Source organism: Apteryx mantelli, chromosome 7 (genome assembly GCF_036417845.1).
Source record: "Apteryx mantelli isolate bAptMan1 chromosome 7, bAptMan1.hap1, whole genome shotgun sequence".
NCBI lineage: Eukaryota > Metazoa > Chordata > Aves > Apterygiformes > Apterygidae > Apteryx > Apteryx mantelli.
The window spans coordinates 11,113,677-11,131,290 of record NC_089984.1 but is presented as its reverse complement, the minus strand read 5'-3'; the positions used below and the strand labels follow the sequence as shown (position 1 = coordinate 11,131,290).

The 17,614-nt window shown below is 38.8% G+C and overlaps 1 protein-coding gene across 5 annotated transcripts in view; it reads left to right on the top strand.

Annotated features, from left to right (window-relative positions):
• PHYHIPL (phytanoyl-CoA 2-hydroxylase interacting protein like) overlaps positions 1–17,614 on the top strand; it is a 133,947-nt gene that overhangs the window by 111,402 nt on the left and 4,931 nt on the right. For all 5 annotated transcript variants that reach the window (XM_013955925.2, XM_013955924.2, XM_067299790.1 and 2 more), the window contains exons 2-4: positions 9,420–9,616; positions 14,307–14,481; positions 15,463–15,580. In XM_013955925.2, coding sequence (XP_013811379.1) covers positions 9,452–9,616; positions 14,307–14,481; positions 15,463–15,580 — 458 coding nt within the window. In that variant the 5' untranslated portion in view covers positions 9,420–9,451. The remainder of the gene's footprint in view (positions 1–9,419; positions 9,617–14,306; positions 14,482–15,462; positions 15,581–17,614) is intronic.

Below are 17,614 nucleotides of genomic sequence, written 5' to 3'. Positions count from 1 at the left end.
ATGTCTTTTGATTTACAAATATCTTCCCAGAACTTATTAAGGATCCAGCTTTAGTTTTTAATTTTGCTCTATATGGGTGCTGTCTCACCTTGCTTATCTTTTGGCTTACTAACCTTAGTCATGTTTACTTTGATCAGACTGCTAGGTATTCATGGACCCTTACACTTCACAGAGGAAAAACTACAAGAGTTAGTGTCTTATGTGTCTTTCTAAAGACAGTGCATTGCAGCCCTCACTGCACTATCTTTTGTACTATGACAGCAACCTAGATAAACCCCAAAACTATGTGAACCAGCCAAGTGAAATTATATTGGTGTAGAAGAATATTGTGGTGATGCAGAACTGTCAGGATGACTGCTCCACTGGTTTTCCTCCCAGTTGCTGGTTGTAGAATATTAGGACTTCCCTGTGTTTTTGACATTCCCAATTAATGCAGTGGCTCCCAGGTGTCTTAGCTGCCATAAAAAATCAGAGCAGCCTAGAGGCTGCTTTGAGTTGCTTTAGCAATAGCAACAGATGCAAAGGCAGCTGCAATTTGGCTGAATAGAGCAGTTATTGCTGAACCGAGACTTTCTGTTTTGTTGCATCCTTTCAATCCTGGGCCATAGATCAAGGTTAGAGTTGGTCATTCTTCAGTAACTTGGCACGTTATGTGGGGCTAGCTTTCTTTATGGTTTGTATAGCTCCTCTATAATATGTGTTTTGTATCATATAGTTTCCACTGTCTTCATATTTCTCATTAAAAGGTGATTTTTCATCATACAAATGTCAAAAGACCTTTTTTTTTTGGACAGTATCTTGAGCTGCTTTCTTCTTTGTTGCTGCTAGAGGTAGATTCAGAGGACAGCAAGTCTCCAGACATAATCTGAGTAGGATCTGTTATTTACTTTGCTGTTCCTCTACTCAATTTTTAACGATGTGTCTAGTGAGGAATCTTAAATGAGTGACTTGACTTTAGAAAGTAGTAACATTGTAGTATTTTCAGTTAAATTTGTGGGAATTGCTAGATGTTACGACTTTCAACAGTATATTTCTTTGAAAGCTTAAGTATATGCATTTCTTTTGGAAAACTAAACTCAGAATTTAATGGATGTGTTTTGCCAAATCAGTGTGAAACAGTTTAAGAAACTGCTGTCCCCAAGTGGTTAATTATCACCTCCTCAGCTGAGAATGTAGTAGATGGGCTAGTGAGCTCTCAGGGTGTTTCAGTGTAACTTGCATCTCCTGTAGTGGATATCTGCAAAAGAAAGGGTTGTAACTGAAAATAGCCATCACTAACAGGCCTTCTGTTGTTTTGTGGCTTGTTTAAATCTAGATCAGATTAAATGCAAAAGATTTCATTCTCAGACAAAGAAACTTCTTTATAGCAACCACTTCAGATGTAAGGACAAGCATAAGAGATTTATGAAGTACAACCTGACAGCCCCAAATGCCTTATTGTTCGTTACCAGTCCCTTGGGAACATGTTTTGAAAGATCCAGTGGAATGGTGTTGGCATCTTAGGAGAGGCATAATAGAGATTTTGCATGTCTGCTATAAAAGCATCAGAGGTCCATGTTTCCCACAACATGACTCTAAAAACACTGAAGATTTATCCCTGGGTATAAAGAAACTTGGAACCGATTACTTGTCTTTGTCCATACAACTGGAGATTTTCTAGTGTGATGCCAAATGAGGCAAATCTATTTATACGTGTTGAGCAGGGTTCATAATGGGTTTAAATGGAAATGTAAGTTACACATCATTAAACTGGTGTAATTTGCATCTTGAGGGACAGAAGGACAATTCTTAGCAGGGAACACAGTCAACAAGAGAATTTAAAATAATTCAAGGGAAGGCCATTTTATTGCTTTCTTCTCCTTTCTGTTGGTTGTTCTCCTGGCACATTTGAGCTCTACAATATAAAGTGCATTCATATTGATTTAGGAATGTGTAACTTTCCACCACTTCTTAGCTCTGAATTTGGTTGAATGGTGGTTCAGACAGAGCTCCTTTAATCCCAAATTCTGTTTAGATATTTACAGTTTTTCCACACATAAAATGCATAAATAATTTTTGTCCCTATATTGGACTGGCAATTATTTGAATCTCACCCCATGAAAGGGAAATAGCAATCTGAAAAGCCTTCTTACATTACTATGGTGGCCATTTTCCCATTATCTAAGTCCAAATTGCAAAAAACCTGTAGTATTTTACAGATCTATTTTGTGATCCACAGTTAGCAAAGAGATGCTTTTACAGCTCCACCAGAGAAAAGAATTTCACCTGGCCCTGCTTTCTTTTAATTTTTCCGGACTTAATGGACATTGTTGCAGCTGAATGAATATTTCACAAGTTTGCTTCACACACAGTACAAGCAATCACACTCATTATGACTGTAGCATTTGTGTTTTTTCCCTGTTGATGGATGCTTATTTTGTCATTGTATTTAGTCATTTGCAGGTTCTGTTTTCTGTGAATTTGTTTATCGACTGCTGGATAATTTTTCATGCTTGCATAGTGCAGCCAGCTACGTAGTTACTGCTGTGAACAGTGACTTAGTAGGATTACCATGGAGTTATGGGAAAGAGGGTGTGATTTGATTGCTGAATACAAATCTCATAAGCTCTGAATACTTAGGAAATCTTACTGCAGTGTATTTGATGTGTAACTTTTGAGTGTGAACCCATATTTTTAATGTTTCCAAATAATGAATTGCATTCAAACAATGAAAAATATAAAAGTTTGTAGAGATTATATACTTATATTAAATATATATCATACTGCTTCTCTTAAATTCTTTCCATTGTTAATGCTTAATAGTAGGAATGTATTTGACAGGATAATATCAGAGTCAAAACTTCCATGAGCAAGGTCACAGGAACCCACAAGGGAATGTATTATTTTATTTGTCTACTTTCAGAAAACTCACTTTTGTGAACTGTATATGTATGTTTAGAAGATGGATTAGAAATTAGCCTTTTCAGGATTTCTTTTGTGAATAACATAGAAAGTTTGTCTGTGAAATGAAAAATCAGTAGGCAAATACTCCCTTGCCCTGCTGTGAACTTCTGCATTTTTAGAACTAAGGGAATGATCAAATTTTTAAAGTTAAAAGAATTAACTGATTGTAAATGCTTGGTAACTACCAATTAGAGGTTGCATTAAGGTTCTTCCGTACCATCCTCTCATTGCTGCGAGTGTAATTGTTCAGCAACTTGTTTCCTGAGTGATAAGGCAAATTGAAAAGAAATTTGTCCTCTTCCAAATCTTTTCAACATGGACTTATCAGTTTCCAAGTTTTAGCATTCGTCTCCAATAGTGACAGATGAAAGCCATGAATGTTCAATGGGAATTTTCTGCCTTTTTTCCCATCCATAGCTAATTTATGCGACTAGAAGATACAACGAGGTTACAAAATTAAGTGTGTCTCTGTGTATATATATAAAATTGGTTTGTTACCCATTTGCCAGTATTTTGGCTTAGCTGCAGCAGTGACTATCATAACTGCTTTAAAATTGATTACACATTTTAACTTGAAATTTAACTCTGGATATGGCAGAGAGAGATAAGCCTGTGAATAGGAGCATAAAGCATTAATCTTGCAGTTCTCCAGCTGATCTCAGTAAAGCTGGCGTTTTTGTGTTTATTCCGTGGCTTTGAAGAAATTTAAAGACTTATGCTTCAAGTGTGACCTATGGACACGAGTGGACTTTGGCATATTGTAAGGGTCAATAAGCAATGGGCCCTTTTGCTTGTTACATAAGTGAAGTCTGTTTTTTTTGTTTTTGTTTTTAATAGGGGTATTTCTGCAGCACACAGGGATGACATGCCCATTTTTTTGGCTGTGGGAGACCTCACTCACCTGAAAGTCTCCAGCCTTAACTAGGAAACAGGCCTGTAAGCAGTCCTCTGCAGCAGCCAACCTTTTAAAGTGGTTTGGTTAAGGATATTGAAAATGTGATGAAAGTGATATACTAAAGGTGAACCAATTAAGACAGTCCTACAGGACAAAAAGGGATAGAATGACTCTGCCCCATGTAGGTGATGTGGCTAGATTTTGTGTAAGTACCTAGTAAAGCATGGCATGACATATATTTGGAAAAAATCAGGTCTGCTTGGGCAATACTGTTATCACTGTGGTCTGCAACATGTCAAGATCTAAGCAGTGAATCGAGTGGTAAGATACTGCAGACTGCAGTGATAAAGGTTTGGAATGAAAGTAGAAAGACTGTAGATTGTATATTAAATCATGTGCACCACAGAGCTCTCAAAACAGAAATATTTTAGAGGCACTCACATAATATTCAGAAAATCCTGAACAGTCAATCTAGAGAAATGCCAGGAGATATGGAGGAGATGTGGTTAAGACAGAATTACTGGACAAAGCAGCAGTAGTTATAAAGACTTAGAACTGCAGATAGTACAACAGCTTGGGATGCAAACAGCATGTCACAGGCCGAGGAGGTGTCAGCCCTTTTTCTGTAACAGCATCTGAATACTGGCTACACTTCCGACTGGCATTTTAGGAAGTGCTTCCAAGTTGGAAGGAGCTCAGGGAAGAGCAAGCAGTAAGATTAGCAATGAAAAAGCTTGAGGGGAAAAACCAGAGGGGAGACTGCCTTGTAGGTTCAGGAACTGTCTGTAGGTCACTGGAAGATTAGCACCCCAGTCTGCATGATCGAGGTTCATGACACCTTATGTTGAGAGATACCAAATGTCATCAATAGGAAATAAAGGATGCAACTGAATAGCTTATAATTTATTCTACTGGGGAGAATGTGCTACCAGTCAGATTGAGTGTAGAATAGCAGTGGAAGCAGCTAGATCTCCACTGTGTAGTGTGTAGAAGCAGACTGAGAAGAACAGTTGGTAACAGTCCTGGCATGAAGGTGGAAGCAATAACAGGTCTTCACAGTTTCTCACAGTTTTATTAACATTAACCCAACACCAGCCTGATACAGGGTGGTCTTTCCACTGTACCTCCAACAAGGAAGCCCTTGGGTGTAAGAATTAGTACCAGATCCCAAGTACTCCATGAAACCCCAGCTTACTGAGATCAGAGAGGCCTGTTCCAACCCAATTAGGCCTATGAATGCAAACAGTAACTTCATGGAAACCTCAGGAGATCCTGATTCTACCCCATTTTTGGTAGTCTTATAATCCCTAATTTTAGTATAATTCACCTAAATAGTCATACTGATCTGAATTTGCCCCAATTCTTGGGTGTCATTGGGTCTCACTCTATCCCTACTGTTACCCCTTTGTTCTCCATCCTGGCAGTCAGCACCAGCCCAGTGTGTGATCCCACACCATGGGACACAGTGATGCACAGTTCTTTTCTCCCCTGCATCACAGAGAGCAGAGCTATAATCACAGCCTGCTTGGCCTGCTCCTAACCTGGGAGTTGCCTCAGAGCCACCTCTAGAATGGGAGGCCTCATCTGTTCCAGCCCTACCCATACAAGTGACAGGTTTTTGATAGCAATACTCATCAAAGACAAAAAAAAAAAAACAAAATTGACAGGTGTAGGTTGAAAGGCCTAAAAACATAACCAGTTCCTAATGCTAGAGTGACTGACTGCCTTACTTGCTCCAAGGTCAGACAGTTGCAGTCTAGCAGACTGCAGGTTAAATGCGCCTTTGCTGATCCCAGCATGCCAACCAGGTACCATCCATAAGCCGAACATTACTGTTTAAAAGGGCTGTTATATTTACCTGGGAATGGCCTTATTGGAGCCTCGTTGAATCCCCACTTTAACAGCAGATGGTAGTATTTTCTTAAGCAACTGCCTCATAAGTTTAACTGAGCTATTGACAATTCTGCTCATTTTCACTATTTTATCTTATATAAATATATGTTATAGTAGTTGTAATGCTTTTATAAAATTAATACATGCTAATGGAAATACTCTACATTATGTAGTTTTATAAGCAATGTAGGTACATTGCCAAACTGGATAGGGCATTCTGATTCCCCTTTAGCTGCTATCCTGGCATCTTCATTTTTTTCTAGCTACTTATGGTGCAATGACATCAGGCACTGATGATATCTCACATTTTTATGTCTTGTTTCAGCATGTGTCAGGACAGAATGTTGTTCCTAACGTTGAAAAACACTAATTTTTGCAGGATCCAGAATCTGAGTTAGAGTTTATTCTTTACAAGAGAATGATGCTTCAGAATTTCTTGTTGGTCTGAATGCCAGGGGTCTACTGTATGGAGAAAACTGGTCTAATATCTGCATTTTTGGTTCCTAGGATCAATCAAATCTAATGCTTTTCATGGTCTGTCCTTTTTTTTCCTGTTCCCATGCAATGATACACAGATTGCTATTAAACAGTTGCCATTTACCAGTACTCATTGAATCACCATCCTGATTATTATTATTATTATTATTATTATTATGCCTCATTATCAGGTTTGTATTGCTGCCTGTCATCTCAATGGATTTTGACATTCAGGAATGCACAAATAGGTATTGTATTATAAGTATGCATTGCAAATATCACAGATAATTCTTATTCTACATAGAAGAAAAACTGGAGTTACTTTGTGGTGGTGATTGAGATATTTTTCTTTCGTATTTCATGTTATCTTCATATCCTGTTCATATTTCAAAACATTTTTTTACACTTTCAAAGAGCTTTAAAGATTTCAGAAAAGCATTGATTTGTGATTCTGGTCTCTCACAAAAACTGGAAGATAGTTTTGGCATTTACTAGTGCAAGTAGTTTCATTTTCTCAGAATTATATTTAAAACGTTGCTAAAAATTACTTTAGGATTTTCTGATAAACATTTACCAAAGCTTATATTCACTTCATAAGCAAAGAAGGTAGAAGGACCAGGAGCACAGGCATCTAAGGGTGCATGCCAGACATTATTTCACAGAATTCTGTAGAAAAGAAAGCCTATTTACCGAAGCCCTTTTGCAGAAGAATGTTACTCTTTGACTGCCATCAGTGTGTTCTGAAGTATTTTATCATCTCTGTTACTTTTTGTCGGTGGTTAGAACCCTTATTGCTTTCCATGCCTCTCCTGGAGTTTAAACTACCGTGTAGCATGGCTAGGGCCCCTGCGTGTGGAGTACAGAAGCTCCAAGAAGCTTGCAAGCAAGGCAGTTGCACGTTAATGTATATCATGGATGTATATGGCTTGGATTTGTTGACCGTGTGCATGGTCAGGTCCTTAATCAGTTATTCCGTGTGCTGTGATCTGAGCCCATCCAGCTCTCCAGGAGGTCTGAGAACCTCAGCAGCATCACTCCATCTTCTGCTTAAACATAGGGCCTGGCTCCAGGAAGAGCTGCCTCATGTACCTTTTCAGTATACCTTTTGGAGCTTTCAGTCATTTTTTTTCAAATACAAAATGCTTACAAAAGAAAGTAATGCCATTATCTCCTGGCTAGCTTTCTGAAATCTCATGTTGAGAAAAGCACTTACCACGTATTTCATATTTTATATGAACAGAAAGCTTTCAGTAATGATTGGTATTTCTGAGGCCGGTGCAGCTGTTGAAAATGTCATTGTGGATGGCACAAATAGCACAGGATTTTGAGTAAGACCGTGCACCATCTGACTTTGGTATTGATTAAAAAGAAAAAACAATAGGATGTTTAACAAATAAACAACAGGTTGTTTGTAAATACATAAAATGGAATAAAAATAGAAAAACATCATCACTGGCTCTTGAAATTGTCAATAAAATTCTTTTATTCAGAATACTACCTGGTGGTCTATGGATTTCTGAGACACTGTGATTGAATTTCACATATGTATGAGCAGAATTTTGAACAGTCGGGCCAGCCTTAGTATTCCTGCATTGAGGTGTTGATATAACTCTGACAATGTATGTTGTTAGGTTGAAATGTCCCTAATGTTTTCTAAGTCAAATCTGTTTATTATTATTACTGACTAGAACTACTCTCTGTGTCCATTTTTATATCAGTTATGCTGGAAATATAAATGATTTGCTGCAGATGAATCAGAGTAGTTTCAGCATATACAAAAGATTAAAGGCACTAATTATTACAAGTGTTTTGATAGAGCTTTGGCAAGTACTTTTGGACTGGAGTTATGGGATGTCTTTGGAATAGTATATTTTGATTGGGAAGGAAATGCCTCTGCTCCATTTTCTTGTGGGCTCTGTCTGAACTAGGATACTGCAAAATACTATTTATTTGTTCGCACGGTTTTTACGAAACTGTTCTGTTTTACTGGGTGCTGGCAGCTAGTGTCTTTAACAGTTTAAAGTCATTTAGCTCATTGTGATGAACCCTGTGGAACTATCTAGAATTAATAGTGGGCAACTACATGTCCCTGTCTTGCGATTGAAAACAAATTCTGACAATGTGTTCTCCCTGCTCCTCTGCATGAGCTTCCTGTCTTCCTCTTCTGGACAGGATTTGGGAGCTTTCCTCTTTTTCTGACACAGACATCATACTTGTTTTTTTCCTTTCTCTCTTCCTATTCTTATCTATGTTTGTTTAAATTATTTTACACCCTTTTTCTTCATTCCCTCCTTTGCATCTTCTTCTCTTTTCTTTTTCTTTTCATTTCTTTTGTCTTTCTGCTCTTTTTTATTGTTTGTTTGCTTTTGACTTTTGTCTTATGCGGTGTAAATCTGACCAAGATCACCTAATCTTTCTGAGTTTTAATGTTCACTGGATGCTCTACTGCAGAGTCGCCCTGGGAACTAAGAGAAGACCTAATTTTAGAACCCAGGATGCTTCTCGGGGCCAGTGGACATCTGCTCAGTCTACCATATGCACTTGGAATAAAGCAGAAAAAAAGCTTCCCAGGGAAACTGCAGGGAGTCTCAACAGGGCAAATAGAACAGATGGAATAACAACAGGAAAATGAAATTGGTGTATATGTTGCTTTTACAATGGCTTAACAAAGTGATCACTGTGTCAGTACTTTGGTTAGAAAGGAGACAGTATTTTATATCTCTGTGTGTGTGTGTATGTATATATATACATGTATCACCTATAAACCTTGAAAAGGTTGTTTTTACTTCATGCTTGGAAAATACTTATAGGATGAATATGATTTCAATTTGTATTTACTTCACTTACAGCTATGGTTAGGGCCATTACATTAACTGTGCACATTGGTGGTATCTTAACTATTCACTGTAGCATCTGATAGCTTCAGATGTTTCTTATAGTGAAACTGTAACTGCACACAGTTGTGATGCTAGCCAGTCTATGCTTACATGTTATTAGTGCTTATTCACACAAAGAATAGCATCCCTTTCAAATAGTTCTCATCACCCAAAATGGGACTTGCATACTTGTGCCTTACAGTTGCTTCTGAGTACTAGGTGTGAGATTTTGTGAAAGGCTGTTCAGAGATGCCATTGTATTGGAGCAAAGAAAACAGAGCTAGTCATATTGAGTAGCCCTTTAACTAAAGGAATCATGCTTATTTTTTATGCAGGGAATAAATCACAAGATAGTGGGATAGCAGAGATGGAGGAACTGCCAGTTCCACATAACATCAAAATAAGCAACATCACGTGCGATTCCTTCAAGATTTCTTGGGATATGGATTCTAAGTCCAAGGACCGCATCACTCATTACTTCATCGATCTCAACAAGAAAGAAAACAAGAACTCCAACAAATTTAAACACAAGGTAATTTTCACTTTAAAATAAGGGTAGAAATACTTAATTTTAAGTAGATGAATCTGAGTGTTGTTTTAACCTTTCAAAACCAGACCATGAGAAACAGGTCATGGACATCCAGCAAAGGTGGGTTCTGATTAATCTGACTGAGGAATTTTTTATTCAGAATACTCTCTCCTTCTCTACCCAATGCATATGTGTACACACACACACACACACACACACACTTACTTGTTTCATAGAGAATTAAACGTTGCCTTTTAATTTCATTTAAAACTGAAACAATTTTGCAACCTGTGCAATTTTTTGCAAGAAACATGTTTTGATTTCTGACTAGGTCTTAATCTTTACTAAAACAATTTATGTATTTTGTGCCTGTCCTTGTGACAGACTTGTGAGAGCAACACATCGTTTCAACAGAAGAGTCACAAATCCCAATGCACTTCTATGAAGGCTTCCAGCAATTTTAGTTCTGAGCATTCAGCACTGTGACCCGAATTGTCATCTGGCCTCTTTTCTCTAGCCGCTGGTGCAGGGACACATTGAATGTATTGCAAAGTCTGTGGTTATCAAATCCAGCAAAATTTGCTTCAGTCTTGGAATAGGTCAATATTGAGATGTCTAAAGAAACATGGAATAAGATAGAGGATGAGATTAAACAGCACAATCATCTGTAAATTAAAAAAAAATGTTGGCAAGATCCCTAAAAGACAAGGGTTGCTGAGGCACAAATAACCATCTAGAAAACATGAGAGCTCTAATTCTACCTCCAGCATCCAAGTTACTAATGGTTTATAAACCGATGGGATAACCAGGAAAGATTTTCACCAATTTCTCCGAGCCTTTTTATTGTAAGAGTATTTTTCCCATAACTGCTGTTAACAGCATGTTTATAAATTTCCTTTCCCTTTGCCTTATGAGACTTTTTTGGTTTTAATATGGTTGGAAGTAAAGTATTCATTAAATGTAATGAAAATCACTTACTTACCACTATTTGAAACAGAGAATTTTATATGTTTGGCCAACATGCCACAGTTGGTAGAACTGGTGTGCTTGTTCAGTGGTGTTATACCAGCCTTTTCTCTGATCCATTTTTAATTGTGGTAACAAATAAAATATAATAGATTTTTTTTCTTGCTGTTTTTATTGTTTTGGGCTGGCATCCTTTGAAATCAAATTCCCGCTTTTTACTCTAGGAATAAATATACCTTCTAATATAAATGCTTGCTTAGATTTTTTTTTTTAACTTGTCTAGTTATTTTTAAATTTCTTTCATTAATTATTTACATACCTTTTCATCCATGTGCAAATTGCTGTAAAATTTGTTTTTGTAAAAGGTGGAGCCACCCTAGCAGATCAAACAGTAATTCACTTTAAAATTTATATCACATTGATGGGACTAATGTTAATAATGGAAAAAAGGAGATATTGGTAATACAATAAAGATAAGCCATTAGATTTATTTTATTTTTCTCAGCAATTCCCTAGCTTTTTACTGTGACAAAGGAGATGCGTAATTGCTTTTGTAAGAACAGGAGGGTAAGGTATGTCAATTAAAATGATGATTAAGTTGGATGTCTTGTCACAGGTGGCTTAAAATTTATTGGTACTATCAGGTTAGTGAACTGGTAGAGCTTTTTTTTGGGGGGGGGGGGTGTCAGAATGGTAGAAATCAGTACAGCAGGCAGAGTGGGTAAGAAAGAGAACTCCACAGTCTGCGCAGTCTAAGAACAACGTGTGCCAGCGCACATAGGCGTTTGCTTTAATGTGTCTTTAGGACTAAGCAGTTTTGAATACGCTTTTCTAGAATGAACTTGTGTCCAGAAAACCTGTGCTCAAATTCAAAATTTGCCATATCCCTAATATTGATAGAGACAAACCTTCCTTATAATATTATTTGTACTAGTTCTGCAGCTGAAGCTCAGTGGTAGACCTGGTGGAGAGAAAGCAGATAGCTGGGACAGCAGGGACTGATTCCTCCCAGAATCTGGAGGGAACTGAATCAGAGTGAGCCCCACCACTTAGTTACGAAGAAGGGAGCGCTGGGACCTGCTCTCAGAAGTCGACCAGCAGTCAGCCTCTGCAAAGAGACAGGAATCTGCAGGGGGAAGAGAATCATCCTTCTTATTTAAGGATAGGGTGACTCACTGTCTATGAGTGCTCGTCTCTCTCACAGATAAGAGGAGCCCAGATGACCAGCTTAAACTAGTTTCTAACTTTTAGAGAGCTAATATTAAGTGAGATATAGGCCGTGAGCCAAAAGCAAGCTGAGATGTAGACATAACCTGACAGATAGATGCTGTACTTCAGAAAACGGGGCTGTTTGTTTCCCTGTGTACCCAGGCTAGTGTACATGAAAGCTTCGTCCTTTCAGTGCTTTATCCATTGGTAAATATATAAAGTATATTTAGCTCATTTAGGTTGTATATAGTTTTATAGTTTATGACTATTATCATCATATGTGTGAAGGAGGAGATTTGTATTAGTAGTAGTGTGCAATGATTAAAATTCTAATGAGGCTTTGTCTTTTCCTTAGAGCAGTTGTATACCTCATCACTTTGTTAATGTATGGAAGTATGACTATTCCCACATAATGGCTGGGGAAATAAGACTCAGATATTTGGCAAAACTAGGACTAGAACCTAGCTACACTGACTTCCCACATGGTGTCCTACTAACAAATTTGGCAAGGGGAAGGATAAGATGAAACATAGAAGACTGAAAAATTGAAAGCAGTCATTCAGGTAGCGGTTGCGACCCCAGTTTTGCTGCTGCTTTGGCAAAGAAAAGGGACTACAAAGCAGGCATCTCGTCCCAAAAAAGGAGTGAGGTAGTGTGACTGGCGTACCCCACTGCTTCATTATGCAGGGCTTCCAGGCTGTTCTTGTGAATTGTTGCAGCTTAGGTACCTTTGGCATTGCTTGATTGGATGCTGATGACTGAGCAGCCATTAGCCACTCCAGACTCCCGGCTGTCCTTGAGGCGACACATAACCTTCCTTGCCCTTCTTTGGGGGACTCGGCCAGGGTAAGGCTAAAAAGAAGAGGGATCAAAGGAGGAAATAGAGAAGGCCCCGAGAAATTTTGACCTCAGCATTTTTTTCTTGAGGACAGTATAGTGACCTTGAAAAACAAGTTTTCTTAGAAAAAGAACAAAAAAATCAGAGTTCTGAAATGCATAATATCCCACCACAACCAGGCAAGAGGTAAAACCCACTATTTAATATTGTGGCTGTAGGTAGCCTGACCATTTCTGGTGCAGTTAGAAGAGATTTTTTTGATGCACTATAGTGTGACAATTGGAAGGTAAGGCTTGGAGGCATGGGGACAACGAGGCTCTCGGTGTTGTGTGAAAACTGACAAAATTAACGGGGGCAGGCGGGGGGTAAAACCCAGCACTGTTATATGGGCACAGAGACCTGATGCAGGTGGAGAACATTTTTACCATATCCAAAGGAAAGATGACAGGAAGACTAATGACTGGAACTGCAGCAGCTGCTGACTGCATTCGCATTGCAAAATTCAGTCCAGTGGGACGCATTTGCAGTAGAGTTCTTGGGAGGTAGCTTTAAATGTCATTTTACGTTTTTTTTCTTTTTCTTGTAATTTTTTTCTATATCTTTTATATATATATTTATTTAGTTGAAAAAAATCCTTTGTTTTAGAATGCACAATTGAGTCTATTACACAGAAAGTCTTCGCTCAGCTGTTTGTTAATATTTGATTTAAATGAGAACTAGCAAAAAAAGGAAATCAAAATGATGACAAAATCTTATCCTTGATTATCAATCACATTTCAGTTATTGTGGTATCACAAGCTGCTGGTTTTACGCTTTCTTGATATAGAAAGTGAAGACAGTTTTGTTTCTGACATCAAACAATAAGAGGAAGATAGATACTTCTTCCATAACTGAAAACAAAAAATATCTTTCAGGTCTTGCTTACTGCTCATGAAGAAACAGAAAAAGTCTCTTTCGATTTGTTTTCTATTTTTTTTTCTTAAGGGGATACTGTGCTAGTATTTTATGTGGGTAGTGATGGATGTCTCTGAACTGTCCACTTTTCACACGACAGTCATCTTAAGATTCTGTGGCTACTGATAAATATTCATAAATGCCCTTCCATGTAAGTAGCAATACTATGAAACATGTGAAATGCACAAAACTAGTCTGCAACATATTTAAATTTTTTTATTGCAGTTTGGTTTGAAAGCTATCAACAGCAATATATGTATGTGGCCTGATGGAAGGCAGGAGGAATTTTCTTTGGTTACACTGAAATCAAAGCTTGGTAATGAGAACACAACAAGCTCTTACATTAAATTAAGATGTCCTTGGGCTCAGTAACAGGTCCTTCTCTGTTTGCATACACAAGCACAAATTCAGCCCTAGTCGGAATTGTATATTTAGGCTATATATAACAGTATCAGTCTACAGTCACTTGGAACTAATAATAAATTCATATATGCAAGTTATCACTATAGTTCTTAGAGCAGACCTTGACCATTGTCCTCAGTCACCCTGTTAACTTTGCTGCACCAGTGAACTGTGAGAATTAACTATGCTTTACACAGAAGAGCCAGGGGCTGGGGACTTGCATTACAAAAAGTGCAAAGGAGGGGGGGTGGTGGTGGTGGCGGTGGAGTGGTTTGGCTGCACTGATGACTTGTCTTTGTTTGTTTGTTTTGTTGTTCCCATTAGGATGTACCCACTAAATTGGTGGCCAAAGCTGTTCCTTTGCCTATGACAGTCCGTGGGCACTGGTTCTTGAGCCCCAGAACAGAATACACAGTAGCAGTGCAGACAGCATCAAAGCAAGTTGATGGCGATTATGTTGTTTCTGAGTGGAGTGAAATCATCGAATTTTGCACAGCAGGTAATATTGCTGAGAAAACATGCACCATAGGAAATATGCAATTAAAGCTAGCTTTGCATGAATGGGTTAGACATCTTACTGGCATCAAGTAGGCTGGTACAGTATAATAGTCACACCTGGAAATTGGAAGACTAGCTTTAGGCTTTGTGTGCTCCCAGGTTTGGTACGTTGTGACAGGTGGGAGGCAGCTGCAGTGCCCCTCTGCTCCAGAAGAGCTTAGCTGTCCCACAGTGTTATGCCTGGTGCCACTGCTTGTCCCAGGCTAGGAAGGCAGGTGAGGAACCAAACTGGAGTAGGGCTGCTCATGTGCCTCTTGCTGGCCATAAGCACCAGTGGAGAAGACAGAGTGGCAGCTCCCTCACAGATTGCTTGGTTCACACATTTGCTGTGCTCCCTCCTCAGCATGCTGAAAACCTGAGCATCACCAATACCCTGTCTTCAGGGCCAGTACATGTACATTTATTTATATGTCTGCCTGTAGATGGTCATCACCAAGTGCCAGTGCGCCTGCCTGCGTGAAAGCTGAGAGCTGAAGTGAGCTGTCTATGTTGGTTGAGTTGCAGTTTAGGCTGGATCCTAAACAACCTTGGTTAATTATGTGACTCCTTATCAGTTCACAACCAGGTAGGGTGTAGCAAACAATTTCTTAAATGGCATAAGCCAGAGAGGGCAGTTCTTGGCTCCCCTGGAGTCACAAGTACAAGGAAACCACCTCTGATGCAGGACGTCTGAGCTGAAAGTAGCTGGAGGTTGGCAGAGTATTGGTGGGGAGATTAAAATATGCATGCTCCTGACATTTGTTTATGGCCACTGTTGGAAACTGGTGCTAGGCTAGATAGTTGCAGTATAGCTGCATTGTGCCTTATGGTGTTAAGTACATTACCTTCTCTCTGTTCCCAATTTTAAGTTTGTGGGTGTAGCTTTTAGAGAGCACTGTATTTTTTTTCCTCCTCACACTAGCAGATTGTCTTTTCTTCCCAGATTATTCAAAAGTTCACCTAACACAGCTTTTGGAAAAAGCTGAAGTGATTGCAGGCCGTATGCTTAAACTGTCTGTTTTTTATCGGAATCAGCACAAAGAATACTTTGATTATATGAGGTAAGAAAGTAAACATATGCAAAACTGTTTGTGCAAATTAAGGGAGTAATGAAAATAAATCTAAGTAAATGGAGGCAGCTGTGCTAAAGCTGGAGCAGAATGGCTGTGTGCTACATCTCCAGTTCAGAAGAAGAGGAAAAACTAAAAATAAAAGGTGATGCATTTCTTCCAACAACTTGTATAACTAACTCAACATTTTGATTAGCAAATAAAAATTTGTGTTTTGGAGTTGAAACTGAAGTACTCACAGGGTCTCCAACATGATTAAAGTGTTACAAATAGTGTGTGTGCGTTGGGGGAAGTAAGGCGGGGGGTGGTGGTGGTGCTGAATGTTTTGATAATCTTGTAACACCGTACTTCAGTTGGAATGAATAAATGGGTTAGCTGGAGAGTAGTTTCCCTATTCCTGCTGAAGACCCCGTGTGCTTTGCGCACACAACCAGACGCACCAGTCCAATAGAAAGGACAGCTTTGCAATAGAAGGTGTCAAAGCTCACATGCTGACTGAGCAGGAGCAGCCACCACACAGCAGCAACCTTACACCATTAGGAGAACATGGATCAGAGGTAAGCAGCATGGCAACAGCCATTTAAACACTGTTTAGCAGAAGGGTGGCACCACTGACTATGCTCTTTCAGGACTTTAAACCATGCTCCTTCGATATTTATTGCGAGAGCTGGGCCTGCTGCTGTACTGTATAATGCCAGTTTTATGTGGGTGTGATACTAGTACCTGTATTGAGCTAGAAGAGTTGTAAAACTGGTCAAGGAAAAGAAATACTTGATGGGCTCAATTCTGAAGAGCAGAGGCCACCACACTTGGAAATGTGCCAGATTTGCAGTTATGTGTATCTATTTTTATTGGCTTCTAAGAGTGTTTTGTATGCCTCAGAATGTGAGGTTTGCTTGTTGGCATCTTTGTTTAAGAATTACGTTGTTACCCATAGTGACAGAGCTGCAAAGCTCAATGAAGGTAGAGGATGAGTTGAAGCTGTTGAGGATCTAATAAATCTCTACTGCCTTCTTGGACTACATAGCACAGGAGGGAAATGTCTAGTGTTTCTGACTCTGTTTTTAGCTACATAATCATAGCGCACCTGCATTTGTGTTCATAGAGCTTTGAAAATTGCCACAGAGGTGCATTTATAGGTGTGGTTTTTGGCCTTGTTCTGCCAAATGTGACATTGATTGCTCTTTATCTTCTCCCCTCTCTCCTTTATGATGTTCTTTCATGGTTTGCTACAAGTATAAGCTAAGTTTGTTTTTCCTTCTGTTAATGTGTTAAAGAAAGAGACCAAAAAAAGCTGCTTTATTTATTTTAACCAGGTCAGTACCAAGCTAGAAAAACCTGTAACTGTTTAATAAATAGTAGGCTTTTCTGATCAGACGTGCACTAATATGGTCACAAGTGCTAGTCTTTCCACAATGCAATCTTGTGAATGATATGTTAAAAAAACCCAAATCACATGCTTCCTTTCAGGAAAAATTCCTTGGCAAATGGCCTATGTGGTGTCATAACCAGTAAACAAGCTTGAAGACACTAATAGAGTAGCTCTGGTAGCATAACCAAACAAGCAACTGTCACTGTGCTATAGCAGCAATCCTAAACATGGTGCTTTTAATGTGGCCTTATAAATGAGATGATGATAGATAGATAGACAGATACACCTCATTTTGCTGCTTACTGCCACTGGAAGTGCCATAAAGCATCTCAGATTCCCTGGGGAAGAATGACCTTTAATTAGCCTAATTGGCCACTGGATGTCAGTATCTTGCCACAGAAATAAAACTGCAAGCCCAGTTTTTCAGGTGGCAGAGAAGGTAGTTATTCAAGTTGACATCTTTTTTCTCCCAATATTTGCTCCAGGCATAAAATATACCAATTGTTTGTTTAAAAAAAAAGTGTCTTGCAAAATAGGGTTTGACACAATAACTAACTATGTAGCATATGAATGGCCCAAAAAAACTTTTGAACTCTGTTTTAGAATCATGTTAAAATAGTCTGCTGAGGAGATTAGAAACCTGGTATTGAATA